At 43.4% G+C, this 25,265-nt stretch overlaps 1 protein-coding gene across 3 annotated transcripts in view; it reads left to right on the top strand.

Annotated features, from left to right (window-relative positions):
* The window catches only part of DNER (delta/notch like EGF repeat containing), a 263,556-nt gene that overhangs the window by 194,724 nt on the left and 43,567 nt on the right, over positions 1–25,265 (top strand). For 2 of the 3 annotated variants that reach the window (XM_072961804.1, XM_072961806.1), the window contains exon 8: positions 10,057–10,281. The exons of the other annotated variant lie outside the window; for it this stretch is intronic. In XM_072961804.1, the coding sequence (XP_072817905.1) occupies positions 10,057–10,281 (225 nt within the window). The remainder of the gene's footprint in view (positions 1–10,056; positions 10,282–25,265) is intronic. 3 annotated transcript variants of the gene reach the window in all.

The raw sequence follows: 25,265 nt of genomic DNA, 5'->3' as shown, positions 1-25,265 counted from the left end.
GTGTCTGCTCATCCTCATAGGGCTCCAGACTTGCTCAGGGCAGTGGTGCTAAACTTTTTCTGTATCCCTGGAGTGCCTAGCACTTAAATACCTATGAGCCACCATGAATGCATGAATGAGCAAATACCTGGATACAGTTGCAACAGAACCATTTCATATGGGAGGACACCGTAGCCAGATGGATTAACCAGTGTTCACTAAAGTAACCAGGTGACTCTTACTGGTTTCAATCCATTGCTAACTTACTACTAGGGGCAGTGAGGGGGGCTCGGATCTCAACCTTTTGCTTTCAGTGCCCCATTTGTGTATGGCTTAGGGGTCACCGAGACATGGGCAGAGTTCAGAGACAGAATTTTGGGATCCCCTTCTCTGACTCTTCTTTCCTGCATCCCTCCTCACTCCTCAATGTGTGCCTGTCCTGGACCCCTCCCCGGGCTTCTTTTGGACAGAAAGAGCAGGTTTAACACGAGTGTCTTGGTCTCCCTGTGACATAGTCACAGCTGGGGATGCCTGTGGGGGGGCGGAGGGCTCCCTAAACATGAAACTCAGCCCATGATGGCTGCTGCTTCCGCATTTTGACTCTTCTCCCAAACCTGCCTGCTTTTGTTCAATTTCAAGCCATGAGGCCTTTGTAGGGTATTTTGGCCTGGAGTTTACAGTTATTTGTGGGATAATCGATTTGTTAGAAGTTTACTTTTCCATATCAGAAGCATAATGTCCATCTGATTTTTCTTGAAAGCAACCGAGACATCCTTTCCAATAGAAATACATTTACTGGAAATAAATGACATTCTAATCTTTCCCTACAGCAGATTTTATCTCCTTATACATACCCTCTCTGTAGACCACAACCATTGGAGGAGGCTAGAGTGAAATTTTTGTCTACCTTGAACCAAGATACCACGTGATCCAGTCCTGGGTCTGATTCTGAACTATTCAGATCCAGGCTTTGACTCCTACAAGCATCTTAAAGTAGGACTCACAGAGGGGCGCAGACCCAAGAGACATTGACCAAAGAAGATTGTGAAAGTGAAGGAATGCTTGTTTATTACTTTATCAGATTCGAGTTTTGGTTCAATACACCTTTCTTTGACTCTTTTTCCAATCTAGTTCTCATGTGACCTAATGTCACATTGCTAAAAGGCAGATGAAGGCAGATGCTTATATCTACGTATAGGTACTTACTGGGTATTAAGTAAGGCTTCTCCTGACGTAATACAGCCCCTCTCTGGAGGTATTTTCCAATGCTCTTCTTTTGAATTGCCCTAATTATATTTGATTGTAATTTCTATGAAGAACTTGTCATTTTTAGAGTCCCTTCCTCACTTTTGACTCCTAACTTGTCTACACATAGCAATACGTCCGGTCCCTGGAGCCAGGGGATCCTCTCACCACTGGCCTCTGTCACCGCATTCAATTATCACCCTCTTTTCTGTTACAGCCCCGGACTTGGTATAACAGTTTATATTTTTTAAATCATTTCCCCCTGATTATCAGAGAAATCTGTGCTCGGATAAACTCGAAGGAAAAAAAAATAAAGCTATAATTCTGCCCTCAAGAGAGATCTCTTTAAATTTTAGGTGAACATCTTTGAAGTCTCTTCTCTAATGCACATTTTAGAAAACTGAAATTGGGTCTTACTGTGCCTTGTCTTTTGTAATGAGTTTCTTAAAGTGAACAATGTGTCCCAAATATTCTTCTCTATTGTTAATTATTTTTCTACAAGGTTGTTATTAAGGCTTGCCTTTTATTCCGTCATACGAATGTAGCATAATGGACTTAATAAAAGACTTAATCATTCACATACCATTTATTGATTATCTGGGGACAGCTGATCGCAAGGGATCCAGGAGGGAAGGAGACAGATGGGGAGCTGGCTCATGGGGCTTCGGGAATAGCAGGTGTGAAGGTACGACCAGGAGTCTGATGGGGCTGTGCTGGGGTGATTGGGTGGCTGAAAAGAGGGACTCCTCCTCCAGACTGGGGGCTGGGAGGGAAGTCAGTTCCAAGGGAGCTGTTGTTTCAACTGAGACCCGAAGGAGAAGCAACAGCAAGATGAATCATTAGGGCTGTGGGCAGAGGAAAGAGCCTCCCAGGAAGAGAATCAACAGCAAGTATCAGGCAGAGGAGAGGGTGGGTGGCATATCTGAGGAACAAGAGGAAGTTCAGCAGAGCCGTAACACAGAGTGTGATGGAGGGAAGATAAAGGCTCCGGACATAGCAGGAGCCAGCTCAGGCCGGCCTGGACCCACTGGCCAGGCAGGCCTGAGACACAAAGTCACCCGTGGAGCTGGTGTTTGGAGTCAGTTCCACCCAAAGTATAAGGGCTGAGAAAAGGGGCTTGTTGGTTCATGAAAAGAGGAAACTTGGAGCCCAGCTGTCAAAATAAAGCACAATGGAACTTGGGGGCTAAAAGTAGTGAATAAACACTGTAGCAGGAGGTGCTGTCAGACAGCCTGCAAAGATTAAATCTGTCTTGGTTGGGAGAAAAAAGATAATTAGTAATAGTTTATGGATTTTCCTCCTCAGGACCAAATCAAAAGAAACACTGTGGCTACCAGCATAGGAAAAAAGCAAAACTGTACAAAAGAAAGGTGGATCTGCCTCAAAACATCCTGATGGCAGAGCAATTAAGTCAGTGTCTCCAGAGGTGGAAAGCCGGCAGTGAATTTTCTGAAGCTCTTCTGGGGGTTCCAGTGCAGCCAGGGCCCAGAGCCACTTGCCTGAAGAACAAAGCTACAGAGCTCCCGCGGGGATGAATTACACGAGGTAGCCCGGGAAAGTTTCTGCAAAGCCTTCTTTGCCAGCAGAGGCCTTGACATCCACCAGGAAGGCGACAATGGCCCTGTGCCTCATCTGGTCTCAATCCTGTGAACCTCGCAGCAAGGCCTGGCACCACCTTGGTGTTCCTTGCATGGAAGTGGAAACCACATTACACTAGGCCTTTCCACACATGCGCCTATTTAAAATTCATGAAGATGAGTGTCTTTAAAAAAAAAAAAAAAGCAGATGAAGAAACCGAGGCTAAAAATTCATAAGTCCTTGGAGAGGGACAGACATGTTGAATTTCTCTTCTGTCAGTTACTGGCTTTGGTCAAGTTACTTAACCCTCCTGGACCTCAATTTCATACTATGGAAAAGAAAGTGCTTGTCTCAGGGAGCTGTTGGGTATGACGTGGTAGGGATTCAGGGCCTGTGTCTTTCTCCCACTTCCCATTTCTTAGCTTGCGACTTTTTTTTTTTTATAAATTTTCTCCAGACTTAGAATTTCCACGAGTTGAGACATCAAGATCTTTCTTATGTGTGTAAGGCAGTCCTCTGACTCTCTTACAGGGGGATTTTCCTGTGTTCATGTCAGACAGAATGGTTATGTAGTTGACCCAAGATTCCCAGCATCTTGGGTTCTTCCAGATTGCAGTCCTATCTAGACACCTGTCAAAGCGTCCTGTCTTCTCTTTCTGATTCACTCTTGTCCCCTGCAGTCTGTTCTCCACACAAGAGCCAAAGTGATCTGTCTATAAAATGGGGAGCCCATGCTCTCACTCCCTGCCTCTCAAACTTTGGGTGATTTCCCATCCAAAGGGAGGTCCAGGGCCAACATGTCCCTCGCTGCCTCTCAGCCTCTTTTCTTGCTACTCTCTTTGCTGGATGCTTGCTGTTCTTTGAAACACGCCAAAGTCTTGAGACTTGTCCTCCAGGGGGTGCCATCCACCTCAGAACACAATGCTCTTTGGGCATTTGCACCTGCTGCTCCGTTTACCGGAACCCGTCCTCCCGGCTTGAATACAGCTCATTGCCTCTCCCTTCGGTCTCCGTGACAGCGCTGTTGAAGATGGCCTCCATCAGGCTCTACCCCTTACTGGCTTCAGCAGCGGGTAGCGCTAGTGATGATACGTATGTACTTACCTTTCTCTTTGTTTTCCTCACCGGAATATAAGTTCTTGAGCGGTGCCTGGTACTTGATTGGTCTCCATCAGTTCAGGTTAGAGAAATGAATGCTCAAAGAAAAACGCAGAACTTTCTGACTAGACCTCGAAATTTCCATTGTTAATAGCCAATTATTTTTGCGCATATAGCTCGTCTACTTTAAGTAAGCTTCCTCTCTTCTGCCTTTTCTCTATTTTGACTAAACTGGGGCAAAGTTGACTTAGCATTCCTCTGACAATTTCCTAGTTATTTTTCATTTTCCTGTCTTAGATCTAAAATTGTCTTTCTGTTCTGCTAAAGAGAAAGTCCTTCAGGTGGTTTTTACTCTCTCAAATGGATTTTCTTAAAAATTGAAAGTCACATTTTATATGTAGTTGTCTTGGGCCTTTTCCAGCTGACGGTTGCGTAATTGCTTTTCCTAGATCCCCCCACCCCCTCTTTATCTTACACAACTGTCTGCTTTCTTAGAACCAGAACAAATGTGGTCCCAATTAAGTTTTCCATAAACCTCGGCCAAAATCCCTTCTCTGGGTCTAATTTCACTCCTCTTCCTTCTCAGCCCAGCCAAATCTTGGGCTTTCTTTGAAGCCCAGCACAAAACCCCACTCTCTCATGAGATTTTCCCGGCCTGCCCCACCCAGTAATCGCCCTTCCTTCTTTGGATTCACTGCTGCCGGCCCCTCTGTCAATATCTGTGCAATAGATGAAGCGGAGCGGCATGCACCGATCCCACCCATGCTGACAGGCTGGGCTGGTCCCTCCAACCCCACATCACACTAGACTCGTTCTATAAATGTTTGCAGAATGAAAACACGGCCTCACGTTGTCCCCTCATCATCTAGATGTGTCTTTCTGAAGGTCTCTTCTGTTGGAGATTAAGCTTTTGGAGAGTCGTGGTTCTGCCCTGTCCTTGCTCCCCTTTGCTGCTCATCCAGGTGCTTAGATGAACTATATTTTCTGCCTTCACCTTGATGCAGTGATTTCTCACTTACACTTTTGTCATCGAAGCAGCTAGTGACCGATCATCTTTTCCATATTCCCTCACTGTAACTCTGCAAACTTGAGGTTAGGCATTATTTATCAGTCCTCTTTCACTCACTGCACTATTGTCTAACAAGTCTGCACAAGACTATGTCCTCTGTCACTCATCCATCCATTTGTTTGTTCATCTATCGCACAGATGTTGACAGAGTGGCCACCATGCTGGGTGCTGGGGCTTGAGGGTGACAGGAACCAGCATGGCTCCCCCTCCTCTGGGAAGCCGGTGGTTGTGGTGGGTCTAGGAGACAGATGACGGGCAGGTACCTCGTACATAACTGCCATTACAAATTCAAGACAGTGCTATGGAGGTAGCAAGCAGGGCGCTGTGATACATGCAGAACAAGAAAGGGATACGTACCTAGAATGGGGTGATCAGAGAAGGCCTGTCTGTTTGAAGCTGGGAACCCAAACCTGAGAAGGAGCAGCTGTGAAGCAGGTGGGAGCAGGGACGTCCGGGTCGTGGAGACGGCTTGTTGCACGGCTCTGCACGGGTGACGGCTTGTCTTTCCTGGAACCGACGGAGGCCAGTGGGCTGGCTCCTAGAGAGCGAGGGGCCAGAGTGGCAGCTGAGTTGTAGCCCGCGGGGCTTGATCCCGTGGAATGGAGGTTGGATTTTATTCTACGAGCGATCGGAAGCCCTGACAATATTTACGTCTTAGGAAATTATGCTCATTGCTGTTTGGAGAATTGGTCGTAGGGGTGAAACAGAACAGGGAATCTCATCAGAGGAAACTACTGTAATGGGCGAGTGGAGAAATAAGAGTGCCTTTGGCTGGGATGGTGGCAGTGGAGATGAAACAGAATGTTCAGGGTCACGAAGTACATGGGAGAGAGAATTAATATCCACTGATTGATTCAATATGGGGGTTGAGGGAGAGGAAGCAATCAGGTATGACTCCTGGGTTTCTGACTTAAACCATTTGCCAAGACAGGGAAACCACGAGCTGGGTTTTACACGCCTACACACAGTTTCCTCTATGTAAATTGCCTTTACACTGTCAGCAAATATGCCAGTGTCACTTTATTCCCTATTTCCTTTATTAATATTGCAGGAGCTTCTGACGTCTAGATAGCTTTCTAGAGAGAATGACTTCATTGTCTTGCAATTTAACATCTTCCGACAATGTTTTCTTTTGGTCTTAAATATCTGATTTCCATAATGTGTGCATCTCAAGGGTGTTGATTTTTATTTATGTAATGAATATTCAGCAGGCATATTCATATAAATATTGGTTCAGATGCAAAATTTAAAGCAACAGTCAACTAGCTAATTCATAGTTTTTTTTTTTTTTGCATTAGCTCCTCATTCCTTAGATTTCCTTCGTAGTTCTGTTTTATTTTCTGTTTGAATCCTTCAATCTTTCATCCTGTGTTTTTCACTTTTTACCCTGTAAGTAGGACTGTAAATCCAGATATCCTTGCCATGATCCTCCAGTTAGGACTACGTGCCACCCTCTGTTGTAGTATTTACTAACCTTTTAGTTCTTTCAGAGAGATTACTGTTACTACTTGCATTGCTAATATTATGATATTCCACAGAACAGTATTTCATTTGTTCTCCTCCATAGAATTCTTCATGTTTTAGAATTTGAATGTGTTTAGGGATGTAGTTGAATCCAAGAATGTTCAGTTTTGTTTTCCAGTCCTCTTGCCTTTGCCACCGTAACTAATTTGGTTGGCATATTCTGCCGGGGGAATTTTCAAAAACATTTACCTTGAGAGATTACCGATAGATTGGCCAAAACTCTTAAAGAGTTCTGTTAATAAAAAGAGAAACTTTACCAAAGGTCTAAAGTAACTGCTTTTAGACTTGTAACATTATTCAGGAACAGGAAAATGCAGTTAAGTTCTTAGTATTGGCGATGGAGTTTTATTAAACTCTTTCTATGTTATGTGTGTGGTGTGTGTTGGGAGAGAGAGGATGGAGGGAGAGGCAGAGGAGAAAATGGAGTGAATGAGAATCTTGGTTCATTTTTAGAATGTTTCTTGGAAAGATGAAATAATGTCTGGCTGAGTGTCAGCTACAGATGATCCAAGACCTTTTCTACTGCGTGATGTAAAACATCTTTCTACCAGCACTATTAGAACTGCCCTGTACTCTGAAAATTCAGCTCAAAGGGGCACGTTATAAGAATCTTTGCTGTGGCTTTGGGTCACTGGCTTCCACATGTTTATATTAAGAAATTAGATTCATACAACACTACATCTGAGTGAGTTCCCTTCCATAGGTACTTACATTTATATATCTAGTAATAAATGTACATTATTTCTTATCTCGGCTGCAGTTTAGTTTTTGAAACTACCTTCAGGCAATATGCAAGCTTTCTGTGATTAGTAATATATTTACAAGCCAGTTTTGATTCAAAATTTCAAAAACTTCCACGTTAATACCCCTATAACATGCATTGTGATGAGAACCATAAACCGGCCAACGTCTGGCTTTAGTCTACATATTGGAAGGTCATCCTGCATTGGTTGGCATCATGACTCTGAGTTTTGTATTTGGATGATTTTAAAGATGACTTCTGATTTCATAAGGAGTTGGTAGGTAAGGTAGTATGTGATATGTTTATTCCTTAGGATTCAAGTTTCATCCTTGTATTTTTAAAATACCTTCCATGTGATATTGGAAATACTGAGAACTAGTTAAGCTCAGGACCTTTCAAATGCACTGAGTTCAAAATTCATCATGGCTAAGTAGTTTCTGTTTTCTAAAGCTATCTTAAATTTAAGAATTCAGGATACTAATGGGTCTATCTGGTCCTAATTTCTTGTTAGTTAGTACAATGTCTTCAACTTTTCAAGTGCCTTTATGTAGACTCATGTGAGGAAGCCTATCATGGGGCTTAAGAGCACAGATTTTAAGAGCACAGATTTTCTTAATTGGGCCATCACTGACTTCTCTTGTGTGCAGTAAAGTGGAGCAGTAAGAGCTTGCAGTTTGCAGCCTATCTCTGTTATCCGCTAGCTACGTAGACTTGAGCAGGCTACTTCGTATTTCTGTGTCACTGTTTTCTCATCTGTAAAAGAGGGCTACTAACAGTTCCTGTAGCATACAATTCAGCAGGGTTAAATGAACTCTTGCGTGTGAAGGCTTAGACCGTCTGGTGCATCTCAGCCCCCAGTAATGTCACCTGTTGTTGTTATCACTGCCATCTTTCATCCATTCATTCAGCATTGGACTGGGAGCTGTTCTAGGAATTTCGATAGACATCACTTTAGAATCCACAACCACTTTATGAAGAAAATAATTTCAGCCCTGTTTTGGGGGTGAGGCCGTAGAAGACCAGAGAGGTCAGGACTTGCCTTGGTTGTTCAGTTCGTTATATGGTACTACGTGTTTAAGTATGTTCTTTGCATTCAGAGTAAAATGGAACACATCTCATGAAGGGCAGAACTATATTCTACTCTAGGCTAGGAAGGGACTCTTGGGAGAATTCAAGTGTTATTAAAACTGACCGTGTGGTACATTTTTAGTATGATGTTTAAATTTTAAAACCTATAGGGAAGTTTACAAGATGTTGAGTAGCATTAGATTTTTTTTTGAGTTTTCTATTTCTGTACAGAAAAATACCAAGTTCATTATGACAATTTATGAGTGATGCTTTAGATGAAGTGTGGGAGCTGTTTTTGTTTGTTTTATGTATCCACCTTATCTTTAACAATAAAATTGCCAATACTGCTGGGAGTTGTGGGTGAAGATGGATAAATATAAACTTAAATCTAGATAAGAGAAGTGAAATAGAATATTGAACTACAAACTGTATAGGAGTAAAATTATTGAAATTTGTTTCTAAAATTTGAAAGATCTTCATTTAATTTTCAAAGTGCTCTTAAGATATTGAAAGAATAGCCTTAACCAAAGCATTATTAAATGCCTACATGGACACACAGACCTACAGATTCAGATATCCATGTATGTATAATTTTTAAAGTTGAGAAATACAAAACATGGGCACACAAAACAAAATAATAAGTCACCCTTACAAGAAATACATTTAAATTTTTTAAAAAATTGAAGCTTTATTGAAGTAGTATTTACATATCACAAACTTCATTCATTTTTGAGAGTAAAATTCAGTGCTTTTTAGTAAATATACGGAGTCATGCAACCATCACCACAACCCACAATATCAGAACATTCACATCAGCCCCAACAGATCCTTCGTGCCCGTTTTCAGTCAGTGCCTCTTCCCACACCAGGCAACTACTAATCTACTTTCTACAGCTATAGATTTACTTTTTTTTTTTTTTGGACATTCTTATAAATGAAATTATACGCTATGTGGTCTTTTGTATTTGGCTTCTTTCACTTAGCATATGGCTTTTAGGTTCATCTCTGTTGGAGCACGTGCCAGACCTTAATTCCTTTTTGTGGCCAAATAGTATCCCATTGAGCGGATACATCACAGTTTGTTTTCGCATTACAATAACCAATTTTTTTTAAAGTATATATTCAAAAAACTGCTAACAGTAGGTATGTCATTTTTTAAATTTAATTAAATTAATTAATTTATTTTTATTTTTTGGGTAAAAAAGTTTATTCTAGGTGCTTCTTGAGAAGGGAGTGAGGGACAGAGGGACAAAGGTGGGAGAAAGATGTTTTCATTGTTTACTATTTTGTGTGGGTTTTCGGTTTTAATTCAGGATTGCATCTTGTCTCTATTAAAGCAAAGTGAGGCATGTCTTCCTCCAGCAATGTGTATTAAATAAGAGGTCAAACTCCCTCCACGGACCCCAGTCCCACCTTCAGATTAATTTATTTTTGGCATCTTTCAAGTCTCTAGAGGCACATCTACACATGTATCCATTTAAATATATTTATCCCCTGTCCGTCTGTACATCTGAGCAATCGTATATTTTACATTTCAACAGAAATAGCAGCACAGGGCGTCATCCTTTAACCCCAGTTACCAAAGCCAAGAAAACCCACACCTAGTCGGGTTGTGCCGACCTGGAAACAATTCCGGAATGAATCCTAATGCGTTGATCCAGTCACGTTGGAAAAGAGAGAAGCGCAGCGGCCCCAGGTCCTTGGGCGTTACGCGTCGCACGGCTAAATTTCTGTACCCCCGCGTCCTCCCGCAGGGTACCTGGGCGCGGCCTGCGACGAGAGGGCGGACCCGTGCGCCTCGGCGCCCTGCCGCAACAACGGGACGTGCTACGCGGACGGGCCGCACTTCGGCTGCAGCTGCGGCGCGGGCTTCACCGGGCCGGCCTGCGCGCAGCTCGTCGACTTCTGCGCGCTCAGCCCCTGCGCCCACGGCTCGTGCCGCAGCGTGGGCACCAGCTACAAGTGCCTCTGCGACCCAGGTTGGTACCATCCCCGGCCCGAGAGCCCCGTCTGGCCCCAGCCTCAGAGCCTTTCAGCTTTGCCTTTGCGTCTGAGCACAGGCTGGCCCGCTGAATGTGCTGGCTTGACCAGGGGAACTCCACCCCTTTTAACAGACACCCTTCCTCTTGCGGCTTCCTCTAGGCAGGCTTGGCAACGCACCCTCTCCCCTTTGCCTGAGCCGTTCACAGTCATTGTAGAAAAATAAGAAAATGCATGTAAGCAAAATGAAGAAAATTGAAGACAGGCTTGATCTCGTAACAGCCTAATTATTTAAAGAAAATTTTTAAACAGTGTCTTTTATTTGTTTGTTATAGTTTATTTTCTTGGGGGCATAATTAGATTGGCTTATTTATTTGTTTTATTTTTATTTTTACAGGGGTACTGGGGATTGAACCCAGGACCTTGTGCATGCTAAGCATGTACTCTACCACCGAGCTGTACCCTCCCAACCGCAGCTTAATTATTTTTAACAGTTACTCTAGGTCACTGCAGCGCCTTTACTGCATTGCATATATTTTAATACTTGGGGTCTTAGGTCAACAAAATGTTTTTCATTTTAATGTGCATACACTGCAGAATGCAGTCCATTCAGAATTTTACCATCTTTGAAAATTCTTACTCTGGGTACAGTATGTGGACCTGTGACTTCCCGTGTGAATCTTCCAAAGTACCACCATTTATTTTATGAATGTCTTCTGCATTGGTATTGCCAATTGTTTATTGTGAAAGCTTTGATACTCAGACGTCCGAGCGGTTACTAGTCAAAATTTGTGTCTGCACAGCCTCCTGGTTGGTCTGAAAAGAAGGCACACGGGCAGCTCTTTCTTTCCTCTTGTTTCTATTCTGCCCACGTCTCCATCCTTGCACGAGCTGGCGCTTTAGAATGTTTCCCAGCACGATTCCCTGTGCATGTTCCTGGCCCATCAATCAGCGTGGCTGGCTTGTCCCTTGGTTTGCTTGATTCCTGCTTCTGCTCATGCAGTGCCCTCCGCCTGGAACACCTGTTCCCCCGTCACCCTGTCTCACCCGCAAGGTTCCCCTTCTGGGGCTGACTCAGTTTTCATTCCTCTGAGTCCCCACAGTCAGTTGCAACATCACTGTTCCGGTCTTTAAAATACAACATTAATTATTCTTGTCTCTGTCTCTCTCCCCCTTGGTGGGTAGGAGGAAGTATATTTTATTAGTAATTTTTGTATAACGATCAGCTACCACTTAGTGAGCTTAATCTCTAGGTTTTGAGCTGGGTGCTCCACATACCTGGGCCTTTGAGTGCCCTCCCTGCCAGGGAGATGTAGGACCACATTTCCGCTGAGGTATGAAATGTCTCATTCCTGGTTTGGTCACGTGCCTGTGGCCACACACTCAGTTGGGGGCTGCATCCAGGTTCCAACCTAGGTGCCCTGGGTTCACTGTCCTGCGCCTGGTCCCATAATTTAAGGGACATGTCTCATATTCATGGATCACTTAAAGGAGTGAGTGGGAAATGCAACTGAGCATCTGAAAGGTACTGGAAAGCCTTTTTCATATAGACTTTGAATTCTCTTTTTTTAAACAACCATAGAACTGATATTTTGCCAAGTGCCCCTTTCTTCTTTGTTCTAAAATACAGAGGGAATGAGACTGTTTAATCTGCCTGGTAACTGTATTAACGGGATTCTCCAGAGAAACAGAAGAGAGAGAGAGGAAAAAAAAAACCCCAACAGATTGTTTGATTTTAAGGAATTGACTTATGCAGTTGTGAGCAAGGACTGGCCGGTTCAAAATGCAGTACAGGCTGTCAGGCTGGAAACCCAGGCTGGGTTTCTATGTTACAGTTTTGAGCCCAAATTCCTTCTTCTTCGGGAAACCTCAGTCTTTGGTCTTAAGACCTTCAGCTGATTGGACGAGGCTCACCCACATTCTGGAGGTTATCGATTTACTCAAAGCCTACTGGTGTAAACGCTGATCTCATCTAAAAAATACCTTCACAGCCTCTAGACTGGTGTTTGACCGGATATTTGGGACCTGTGACTTAGCCAAGTTCATATATGAAGTTAACTATCCCAGTAACATTTTGAGATTTCTCATTAACCTTGTGGTGAAGGGGTTTCTCCACCTCTACCCATGACACAAGGAGACTTTTCTGCGGGTACCCGCGTCCTCTCCTGTCAGAGTCATGTGGAAATGGAGCTGCTTCCCCCTGGGGCCAGCGATCCTCCGTGCGCTTGGTGTCCTTGCCTTTTGGGAACGTGAGGCACTCAGGCCACTGTGTTTGCCAGTGAAACAGAGTACACTTGTGCTGGGAGAGCAGTCTTCCTCACGTCACGACCCACGAGCACGCTGCTCTCAGCGTATGTGGGCGTCGTACCGTGGGGTCGATGAGCCCCTTGGCGGTAGTTGAAGCAAAGCCTTTCTGTCCAGAGCATCCTCCACGCCCATCCTGCAAGAGTCCCGGGTCCCTCAGGGGACCCCACAGAGAAGAGTCACATGTCACAAGACTGGGAGGCTGTTTTGTTTCTCCTCCCCTTCTCTGACTTCTGTTCTTAAACATATTGAACTTTCCCTTATAGTCAGTTGGTTTATCTTAAAAACTTGAAATGGAATGTCATTATTTAGAGATAAACGTTGCTGTTTAGTAACATCAAGTAAAGTCTGTAACATGTGTGAGGAAGCTTACAAGGTCCCAAATAGAAAATCTACCACCCAGTGTTTCACTGTCCACACAGGCAGGAGTAGCCGAGGGTGGGAGGAAGAGCCTATGAGATCCCCGCTCGCTAACTGTTAGAGTAGGAATTTACAGGGCGTTTCTGGGCCTCAGTGTTTATTTTCAGAAATAACGTCTTAGATGTGCATCGATTCCGCTGCAGTTGGGGTCCCAGGCTAGACTGGGGGCAAGTTGCCCACCGTGTCCTTCTGCTGACCATGACCATCTGTTGTGTCTGAGAGCATCAAATCCCGGATGTGGAGCAGTGAGAACACTTCAGTTTCTTTCTATCCATTTACATTCCAACATTTCTCCTCAAGCCACAGAGGGGAGAAGTATCTCCTGTTCAAGTTCCTCTTTTCCCTCCCTTCATTCCTGTCCATTTGGAGCATTTAGCTTGGTAATAGCCAATGTGCAGCCTCTAAGGAGCCCTGAAAAACCTGAAGAAGCACGTCTTGCATCCCTCAGTGCCTTCATATGCTAGGTGGTGCCCCGGGGTGGAGCCTTGTAGTTCTGTGAAGGCTCTTTCCTTGAACTTGGGAAATCAGATTGCTTTTAGAGGGGTTGCTTCCTCAGATCATTAGGTGACATTGTCTGAAATAAAAAAGGCATCTTTACATCTGGCAAGAATTTACATTTTAAGAGGTGAAAATGACAATTCTCTGAATGCGAAATTTCTAGTCTTAATCTTTTGGAGCACGTAATTGCTTTACTGCTAGTTTGCATAATAGAAGAATCTCATGAGAGCAGGTGAAATCGGGTGTCTAGCTGAAGAGCGGCAAGCCTGATCATCTTTAGAGAGAGCAAGCGGACCCCGTTTCATAAAATGGCAGCAGATTGAAATCATGTCAAGTTGATAATTAGCTCCCGTCTGACAAAGTGCCATTTAGATGGTTCTGCACATCAGATTTGCCAGGTGCTTTATTTTCAAACTTCATTTTTTAGCTTATCAGGCTCGGGGTTTCTGATGGGATTTTAGTATTAAATAATAAAATGTCAGCAGTGAGTAATCACCGAAAGGTTGCCTTTCAGTGTCAAATGATAGGCCACACATCCTCTAAAAAAATTGCAAATTGAAATCTCCGAAGGACTGGAGCACGTGAGAACATGGTGCCCAACAAACAGAACGGGAAGCAGTGTCACGGTGCCTGGAGTCGCCTGGGGGCCTGCCATTGTCCCTGCAGATGGGAGTGCTGGTGTCTCATGTTCACACAACAGTGGGGCATCTTGAGATGCCATTTGGATGATGACCAGTGCTGGAAGGAATCGCTGGTAAAAGGGAGCTGTTCTGCCCCAGTTCACTGGTGTTGGCCTCTGCCTAGTACCCTTGAGTTATAACTCTAACCCTCTTTGTTGCATTGTGTTAACCCTGCCGTCAGAGTGTGTGCCTGAAGTTACTATTTCAGGAATTTAAAGTTCAAGGCATTAGAGGATTTTTTCATGGAAATACAAATAACAGTTTTTTTTTTCTCATAAGTAATCTTAACTGCTTGCCTGTTGTTACACGTTAGACCTGGGACAAGTTGCCGATCATGCATTTCTGCTGATTCTTCTCCACCGTAGGGCTGGCAACTCAGTTAGAGCCTCCAGCCTATAAAGGAGAGGATGTTTAGACTTTCCCCAAGCGAATTTTTTAAGGAAATTGTATTTTTAAGCCTTGCAGATATGTTTTTTCCATCTTTTACACATGCCCCGCACGTGAGCTGCATTTCCGGTCTCTAGGGCCTAAAAGACACAGTTGGCATTGCTTCCTTCTGTTAAGCTCAGACTTGGCGATCCCAGCCCTCTGATAGTGTCCACTGGAAACAGAATCTAAGGTAAGACTTAATGGTCAAGATTTTAATAGTCATTCAACAGTAAGGTTTTTAAAAGTACACCTACAATGATGTGAGAACATTTAGCTTGATAACGAATGACTAATTGTATTTAGATTCTGGGAGAAGTACACTGGACAACTTTCATCTTTTATGAACCAGAAAACCTTATCAGGTAGACTAGGATGAAGACAGTTCTCGTGTTAAACATGCACTTGGAGGGTGCTGATCGCTGCATCACATTATTCTTGCGAGTTGTTACTTTTGTAGAATATATTGCCTCCTTTCCACCCAGCCTAATCCTGTTGTCACGCCCTTTCTTTGTCATATTCCAAAATGTAATCTCTGCCTTCACCACGGAGATCCCAAGGAGAATCTTGTCTACCTCGCTGCAGCTGCAGCAGCTCTGCATAAGCCATACTCTCCCTAAGAAAATGCTTAAAACTAACATTGGCATCGTGATGACACTAAGAACGGAGAAAAAGAGCGGCACCTGACATCTGGGGGCTGGGTGGACATTTACAAGCAGGCCTTGGAGGTGTTCAGCACTGGCTTGGCACTCACAGCTGGGCCGCGGTGACTCCTGTTGGCGTGCGGGCGAAAACACGCATCCAGAACACCGACATCAGGCATGGCCATGCATAGGCCGTGGTAAAGTGAGACAAACAAGACCATTTTTAATTTTGCCTAAGTACAAATGAAAACAAGGTCACCATGCAACCTACAAAATACCAAATCTCCCCTTTTAGTGCAAGTAAAATGAGGGCCAGCTGCTGCTTCACCAGTTACAGCTTTAGCCTTGCCCTAGAGTGCCCGCCCCCTGTCCTACAGACAGGATTTACTGAAATACTCAAGCATAGAGTCACTCTTGCTTTCTGATGAATCCTCCCCAAATCACCCAGCCAGAGTTTAAACCCTGTAATAAGCCCCATCTAACAACCTCTCACTGAGACACCTAATGATTCCCCATGGTGTTCGTGCTGCCTCACTGCAATGAGCTAGAAACCCAACTGATTCAGCTACATGATTGTCCCTGGTGGTCTTCGGTTTGAGAGCATTGGCAGGACTTAATTGATTAAAATGCTCAAAATAGTGAGGTTTCCAATTGATTGACTTTTCATATTAATAATAGTTCAATCAGAATTTCCAGTGAACTAGGCTGAATTATTGTTTGGATTTATACTTGGAGGAAGGTTGCTATGGAACGAGAGTCCTAGGTGGGGCAGGATGGAGGGAAGTTCAAAGAACAGGAGATCCAGCTGGCCACAAGTGTGCGATGCATTGGATGCAGTGGTGGGTAGTAAGGCTGAAGATGCTCGTAGGGGCAGGTTGGGGAAGTGTAGATACTAAGGAGTTTGGGAAATGGAGACTTGAAAACATTTTGCATCAGCCGTGTATGCGAATGGATCTATATTTTAGAAAGATTATTTTGATAGAATTGGGTGATTTCTAGAAAGATTAGCTGACTTTCAGAGAGATTATTCTGACAAAATTAGCTGTTACAGTCAAGAAGAGATGGTGAGACAGGAGTTCAAGTGAGGCCTTGAACTTGTGGCAGTGGGAATGGAAGGATGGACCTGAAGTCTGTTTGAGCCGCGGAAGCATCAGAGTTGAATGTAGGGAACAGAGGTGAGAGTGGAGCCAAAGGTATTGCTCGGGTTTCACCTTGGGTCACTCAGAGAGGAAGCTCAAAAGGCTTTCGGGACCTGCAGGCCAACCAGGTGGACGTGCCGTTCAATAGTTGTTACTTGAGACCAGAACTGGGTCGTGAGGCTGATGCCAGGGGAATAAGAATAAGGAGTTTCTGGTGTGTGGGGGCTGGAGAAAGTCAACAGAGCTGTTCAGATAGATGGGGTAAGAGTATGAAAAGAAGGGGAAGGTTGGTGGGAGTGTTAGGGAATTCTTGCTCTGAGTAGGGAGCTAGAAGCTGCAGAAGAAGAGGTTGGAGGAGGCAGCACGGGGGTGGGCGGGGCTCTGGGAGAGGGCGGTGCCATGGGGGCCCGTGGGAGGGGAGGGCACTGCGCAGCGGGGAGGAGCCGAGTCAGACCTGCCCAGGTGGCCAGGCGCCGAGGGACCTGTCCTCACGGTGTTCAGAGTCACTGCAGTGGCTCTTCTTCATCTCCATTTTGTTTTTCAGTTGCTATTTTTTTAAATTGAAGTATAGTTTTTTCCCATTTTGGGGGTGGGGGTAATTAGGTTTTATATTTAATTATTTACTTTATTTATTTAATGGAGGTATTGGGGATTGAACCCAGGACCTCATGCATGCTAAGCACACACTCTACCACTGAGCTATACCCTCCCCCTGATTTTTTTTTTATTGAAGTCTAGTTGACTTACAATGTTATACTAGTTTCTGGTGTACAGCATAGTGATTCAGCTATATATATATATATATATATATATATATATATATATATATTCTTTTTCATTACAGGTTACTACAAGCCATTGCATATAGTTCCCTGTGCTGCACAGTAGGACTTGTTGTTTATCTGTTTTGTGTGGAGCAGTTTGTGTCTTCCGTTCTGCTTTGATTCTTGTTTGAGGGGTGTTCAGGGAGAATTTGTGGTGTTTGGCTTCTCAGGCTAGTGACTGGGGGGATTAATATGGGGGCGGGAAGGACAGTGGTCACGAGTGAAGGGCACTTGCTGGTGTGGTTTATGGAATTTTGATGAGATTCTTGACATTAAAAATCTATTCACAGTCTATTTAACCTCACACTAAATGGCTAATCCATATGTATGAAGGTGTTAATGAACTGGCCTTTAATTATGAGCAATTTCTGTTCCCTCTGCTCCCACAGCTCCCCTTAACATTCACATCATCCAGAATTCGTTCTTTACTGCACTACTGTTGAAAGGAATGGGATTTACCTACGAGGGTAGGCACTGGATGGTCTGCGAGGACAGCAGGAATCGTTTTATCCTGTCTTAACTGGAATGGAAGTCAGAAGTGGCAGCTGATGACACTAGCCAGTGCATTTCTGAGGATGGCTCTGTTTGGAGCACTGCCAACTCTATAATCTCAGGAAATTCTCCTCCACTATGGAAGTCAGATGGCGACTCATTTAAAACTGGTCTGTAACGAAGCCATTGACTCTTGCTTTGTGATTGGAAGTTACTATGATCTGATCACTAGCGTGTTTTGGCTTGCGGAGGAGGTCTGGGAATTGGCAATTGAGAACTGAAATTTAACATGCCTTTCCTCTCACCAGGTGTGATGCAAAGGGCTCTGGGCTTAGAATTGAGTAGAGCCGAACTGCAGTGACAGCTTTATCACTGACCAGCTGTTCCATTGGCCTCTGTTAGCCTTAGTTTCTTCTTCTTTAAAATGGGGGCAAACATACGAAGCTCAAATGAGATGATGCCAATGATGGACCAGCAGTGTGCTAAGGGTGCCAACATCAGATCCTCCTTGTCATGGGGAAGACTGTTAAGGAAACTATTAAATCTGTGCTCTGATTCTTTTCATGTGAGGCTCAAGGTTGGAGTCGGACTAGAGGTGGAATCAATTTTCGTGGCCATAGTGGCCATTCTTGAGTGATGGGTCAGGGCCAGCTTTGTGTGGGATTAGGGGACTGGCTCTTTGTGACTTCAGTGGTAAAGACTGCAACGCAGGGGCTGGGCAGAGCTCTTTGACTGCAGTGTCTCCTTGAATCCCCACCGGCCCCGTGAAGTGGGACCCATGCTTGCTGCCCTTTCCCGGCCCATGACTGTCGAGCTAGTTAGGGATGAAGCTGGGATTGACATCAGGGGCTCTGTTATCTCAGAGTAAACCGGAAACAGGGTCAAACTGTGACCCTGACTCACCGGCGGTCAATAACTGTCTCAAAAATGAAACATTAAGCCAGATTTTCTAAGTGGTGGTTGTCTTCACGGCTTCCTCCCATGAGCACATTAAATAGGTGTTTGTCCAGACATTGATGCAGCTCTGCTGACCCAGGTGAGGCATCTGGGTCCATGCTAGCTTTGCCTCCAGTAGTTTCCATCTATGAGAACTTAACTACACTGAGACTCTGCTGAACACTGGACAAATGTTTTCTCTTACTGAGCCCCAGCTGACAGTATTCCCATCCTTTTATTTGAGGACGAGGACACTGAGGCATTGAGAGTCTAAACAGCAAGTAGAAGTGAATGAGCCCCAGGTTTAACCTAGATTTGCCCAACACCAAGTCCCTGACCAATAGGCTAGACTTGGCAGAAGCCTAATCGGGCCCCCAAGTTACGTGTGGACATGGGCACTCACTCACGCGGGGTCCAGTCACAAGAACGGGCTTCGAGACCACCCTCATCTCAGCACAGCTCTGAGATGTGTCTCTGAGAGGACACCTCAAAGCCACACTTGAGAAGTGGCCTTGACTGTGGTCCAGCGAGTGACTTTTAACCAATGGTTTCTGACCTCCCGGCACAGAGAGGCACAACTTCGACCTCCCAGGAAGCTAAGCTGCTTGCAGGTGGGTGCACCTCTTCTGCTTTGGTTTCGCGGCAGATTCAGTGGCTTCAGAACTGGTGCTGAGGGCTACCTGGGGCTGACACTTGTGCTTTCATTTGACCTGATGTCTGCTGGATGCGCCGAATTCGAGAAACTGCTGTTCTTATGACTCAAATGGAAATGCAGGCATAACCATGTGACAGTTACGTCACCCTTCACCTTAGATAGTCTCTTGATGGATGCTTCTCACTTATGGGGCCCCCAGTGCTAGTCGCTATTGGACTTCTTTTCTTACCACCCAAATCTCTGAAGCCTCCTGTGCTGATTACTCCATGCACGGATGCCTTCGATGCTGTTTCTGTTCACCTGGCCCTGGTAATACCCTTGATGTGATCCTTCCTATTCATATTTGACTTTTTGGTTTCTTGGCTCTCTGCCTCAAGCCAGCTCTGATGTCCAACGCTTTCCATATCCCTCCTTCCCACAAGCCTGCCTCAGTGGCAGTGGTTTGCCATCCGTGTCAATGATGGAGCATGTACTGGGCCTCAGAAACCCAGGATTGGAAGGCCTATGACAATGTGCTGTCACAGGTGATGTCTGGGATATATTGTGGCTGATGGCCTGCATCCTGAATCCCAACTGGACAGCCAATAAGGAGATTTGTCTGCATGTTTTACTTTGTTCCCTAGCCTTCTAGCCTTCAGTGTGCTTTCAAATTCTTCCTTGATACAGATTTGTATAAAAATCTGGGTACGATGCCCTGCATTTCTTCCATTGTTTTTCCACTACAGCTGTGGATTTTCCGTTTGAAAGTACACAATGAAAGTTGCTGCATGGACTGAGTGCTTTTATAAAATTGCTTCAGTGTTAATGACGGCTCAGAGCTCCTAAGCCTGCCAGAAGCTGATTGATACATGACCTCTTTGTTATTCCGGTACATGGTCAGCTCAAAGCACTTACCGGTTTTTCAGAACAGCACGTCCTCCCCAGGTCACCCAGGTGCTTCCTTGTGCTGGGCCACGCTGCTCCACTTAGAGTCCCGTTTGGCTTCACAGGCGTTCCTAGAGCTCCCGAGCTGTTTGGACTGAAGTTTTAATGATATGCTCGTGATTATCAGGATCACGTTTCCCTTTTTTCTTTACCAGATGGTTTTTGATGGTACAGATTGAAGTGAATGTCCCAGGCCTAATTCATTAGTAAAAGTGTTTCTTTTAGGTTGGATAAGCCCAGCAGAAAGGAAGTCTGGACTTAAGCAATATGTAGTGCCTGGTATGACTCCCCTTCATCCACCTCTGCCCCCAAATACCTTTCTTTCCTGGTCTCTGATGCCTAAAAATATAGTATCTGTGGTTTTATTTCTTTTTAAAAAATAGGTTTTGTTTCTTTTGTTAATTTTTATTTTTAAATTGAGGTACAGTTGATTTACAATGTTTTAGGTTTATAGCAAAGTGATTTAGTTACACTATATATATATATATATACACACACACACACACATATATATATGTTGTTTTTCAGATGCTTTTCCATTATAGGTTATTACAAGATATTGAATACAGTTCCCTGTGCTAGGCAGTAGGTTGGGCATTGTTCCTGGTAATTAAACCTTACTATCAGTTAGCTCCTGTTGAGTAACAAACCAGTCCAAAAACTTGATGGTTTAATACAACCATTCATTGCTTATAATTCTGTGGGTGATAGTTTGGGCCAGCTTAGCTGGGATGTCTCTTCTCTGCTCTGTGTGGTGCTAGGTGGACTCATTCAGGCTTTTGTGGTCATCCAGCAAGTCAGCTGGGGATTGGCTGGTCCTGGATGACCTCATTCACATGTCGGGCAGTTGGCTGGAGTGAGGGGGCTGGGCCACACATCTCTCGTCACCCGGCATACCTGTCTGACTTTTTCACATGGCAGCTGGGTTCCAAGGCCCAGTGCACAGATGCTTTTTAAAGGTTCTTCTTCTTTTATGTTTACTAATGCCTCACTGGCACAAGCAAATCACAGGGCCAAGCCCATAGACTCCATTTAGTGATGGGAGGAGCTACAAAGAATTTGTGGCCTTTTTTTTTTTGCAATCTATGACGACTTAACCTAAATATGTGAAAAATGTGAATGAGTCTCATATATATATATGTGTGTGTATATATATGTATTTATGTACATGCTGATTTGAAGAGAAGGAAAGTTGAAAAAACAATATGCAATCAGTGATTGCTTGAGGAAAAGGGAGGAAGTCCCACTGAATTGACTCAAGTGATAAGGACTGCCTCGGAGACAACTGCTTTTCTTCAGTTCTGTGTAGATTGAGCCTTACCCCTGCTCTGTTTCAAGGAAGTTTCATTTTTCACTTTAGATTATTAAGGTACATATTCTACTAGTATCTTAAGTCACCAAATAAAACACACTTTTGATTTTCCATTGCTTTGTGACCTCTTAAATGAACAAATGCCTTATTTTTAGGTATCCTTAATATTCCTTCAGTAGAGGCACTAGAATAGAATTTAGGATTTACTAAATATTCGGGTTCTCTGACTCCAATTTATTTGCAGTTTTGAAATTTTCTTTGTACTCCATTTGCCTCGAGGTACAGTTCTGGTGGTTAGTCTTCTCCAAGAAGTTCTTTAGCTGAAGCCCCAACACTAAGGGTCTGCCTTAGCCCTTAGGGATGGTGGCCAGGTGGGAGGCGAGTGCTTCCAAAAATATTCCTGAATGACTATGACCAATTTCCATAGAATTCGGCAGTCTTTAGGATCCAGCATATTTACTTGAGAATGACAATGACTAATAGGGAATTAGAGGATTGCACTTTTGCCTTGTGCCTTTGAATGTCCTCGGTGATAAGAAAGTGAAAGTAAATACACCCTGGAGGAAAAAAATCTGCCGTCTGCATTGCAGAGTCCAGGTACCAGAATTTTCTGGAAGAATCCTAATCATAATGTTTTGTTTTCCATCACACAGTACCTTGGTACCATTTTGTGTATATATATATATCTCTCCATCATGAGGCTGCATTTTCTTTTTCTTCTTCTTCTTTTTTTTTTTACTTTGAGCTCTATGGTGTTGTTGGCTTTGACCAGCCCTTTGGCTCTGATGTCCCGTGTTTGTTTCTTATGATTCAAACTCTGGAAAAGAAGAATTCATATTCTCAACTTGGGTCAACTGTCCACCTTTGAACCAAATTTTCTGTGGCTTGAACATTAGGATCTCTGGAAACAAAAATAACCAGACTCACCCAAACCTATGGGGAGCGAGGGGCACTTGCCACACAAAAAAAAACGTGGGCTAGGAACTCTGCCCCTGTGATCTGGACGGATAACACTTGTCCTTTATTAAGTGTTCAGTTCTCTAAGAACATGAGGCTGCATTTTATCACTAGAAATAGCATAATCTTGTCAGATCATGTTTCCCAACTTTGGGTTCATAAAAATCATTGTAGATTGCCATTTTCTTAAAATTGTTTTCTTAAATATGTATTATTATTATTTTTTTAGTAGCAGTACTGGGGATTGAACCCAGGACCTTGTGCATGCTAAGCACATGCTCTACCACTGAGCTATACTCTCCCTCCTTAAATTTTTTTTAAACGGAAAATTGTTTTCTGCTTTATTGCAATATAATTAACATATACAATATTGATGGGTTTTAAGGCATACAGCATGTTAATTTGATACACATTTATATTGCAGAATGATTGCCACCAGAGTGTTAGTCAACACTTTTGTAATTATCATTTCTTTTTCACGGTGAGAGCATTGAAGGTCTACACTCTTAGCAACTTCAAAGTATATACTACAGTGTTATTAACTATAATCACCATGCTGTATGTTAGGTGACTTCAGAACGTATTCACCTTATAACTGGAAGTTTGTACCCTTTGGCCAACATCTCCCCGTTTTACCCACCCCCAGCCCCTGGCAACCACTGCTCAACTCCCTGTTTCTATGAGTTCTGCCTCCCATTTTCTGAGAGTATTCCTTTCAGCTGAAATGTTGTTCCCATGGGCCAAGAAAGCTGCCTCAGAGATGTGGGGGAAGTTGTGTTCACTAATCTGAATTTAGGCTTATTTCTTCTCATTCTGATTAAGTATATGTGACTTCCAGTCACACAATGAGAAATTATAAATGTTTGCCCCTTCTATACCCCTGTTACCTTCCCTCATTTTAGCCTTCCTTTTTGAATCTGGCTTCTGCTGTCAGTTTGGAATTTCTCTGCGTTGCTTTCTTCTCTTAAGCAAATCCCAAGAGGGGTGTAATTTCACTGAGTCTACATGACATCTGTGGCTGGCAGGTTATTTAACTGTGTGTTTCACTCTTGGTTGATTTACGTGCATGTGACTGGTGCGCGTTCTGACTATGTGTTTTACGGTTGGTGTATTGATATGCCAAGGGGAGGCCATGGCTATTAAAAGATATTACTGTGTTATATGCAGCCCTTGCCATAGGTGACTGTTCCCATTTCCCTGCGTGTTTGAGAATCAGAAGTTGGTGGGAGACGCTGTGCACGTTGCTGTTTTATAGCTCAGATATTCTCAGACCTCAGCGTGCGTCAAAATCAGGCAGAGGGCTTATTAAATCTCAGAGTTCTGGGTTCCACCCACAGAGTTTCTGATCCAGTAGGTCTTGCGTGGGGCCTGAAAACTCACATTTCCACTAATTTCCCGGGTGAGGCTTATGCTGTTGATCTGGGGACTATACTGTGGGAATCACTGGTATATGAACACAGACACAAACCCTTTTGAGGGCACACAGCTCAGAAGTATGTATCGTGATCACTCGGTGAGTGGCATATTAAAGCCAAATTTACCCAATAGTTTGTGAAATAAATGAAAAGGAATGACATATTTAAAGAACTTCCCTGTACTTTAACCTTTAAGATTCGTCTTTGCTAATATACATACTTGCATGAAAACAGTCATTTAGGGTTTGTTTTCTCTCCAAAGTGCCTGTTAGAACCTTAATCTTTGATTTTTGCCCTGTCATCCAGCTGTTGCCTGTGCTGGGCCCTGTGTCCATCTTGAGGTGATCATTCTTTACTGAAAATCTCTGGAAGGTGAGGGCTTTATGCCTACCTCTTGTTTTCCAAATCTCCTTGTCCTCCTCCTCACCTCAACTACAGACCAAGCCATTTTTACATGAATAGAAACATCCTAGAAAATCAAATGAGGTTGTAGGATTTTTTCATTAAAATATTTTATGTATTGTTTATAAGTAAACACATACCACAATAATCTTTAAAATCAGGTTGAAGCTACTGTCTTGCCATTAGACTCAATCTTGAATCTTGATGCTTTAGTCCTGGTGCTACAAGCATTTGCATTTAAAAAATAATTTTTATAGAGAATTAGTAAGAAAAATCGGTTACTTTGTATGGATAATTTTAACTGCAGCTACTATATGTTTAGAGAACATATCAGTGTGAATTTGTAGACTACAAAGAAATCCAGGAATATTAAGCTTTAATATTAAAGGAAACAATATTCTTCTTTAAATATTTGCTTCCTCTTGTGCCCTACATTTCCCTTTTGTAAAACACATTTTTACATCGCTTCCTTTTTGTTAAACTGCTGAGCAACATTTTTTCTTTTAGCTGATAGAGATCATAGGTGGAATCCACCCTCTAGTGGCCAAAAGCATCATGAAGAAAAAGACATAAGGCTAAAAAATTAGAAAGGGCTTGATTTTTTTCATGTGACTAGTTTGTGACCTAGTTCTGAAGGCAAATCCACAAGGAAACTTCTAGAAATGTTTGGATCCACGTAGTTAAAAAAATTCTCAAGATGATGGACAAGTTTAAGGGTAAAATGTCTTTAGGGATGCAAGGGCTTCTGTTTAAGAGTGTTTGCTGCTGTTCTCTGGACTTTTGAGGCCCTTCACAAGCAGAGTCCCAATTCAGCTGTGTCGTCTACAGTATAGTCTTTCATTTGTTCTTAAGTGGTTTTATATATAAAGTATAGTCAGTTATAAAGCGTCAATTTCTGGTGCACAGCGTAATGTTTCTGTCATACATATACATACATATATACATTTTCATATTC

The sequence above is a fragment of the Vicugna pacos genome, chromosome 5 (genome assembly GCF_048564905.1).
Source record: "Vicugna pacos chromosome 5, VicPac4, whole genome shotgun sequence".
NCBI classification, from domain to species: domain Eukaryota; kingdom Metazoa; phylum Chordata; class Mammalia; order Artiodactyla; family Camelidae; genus Vicugna; species Vicugna pacos.
Note: the sequence above shows the minus strand (reverse complement) of the source record. Positions and strands in the feature narration are given on the sequence as shown.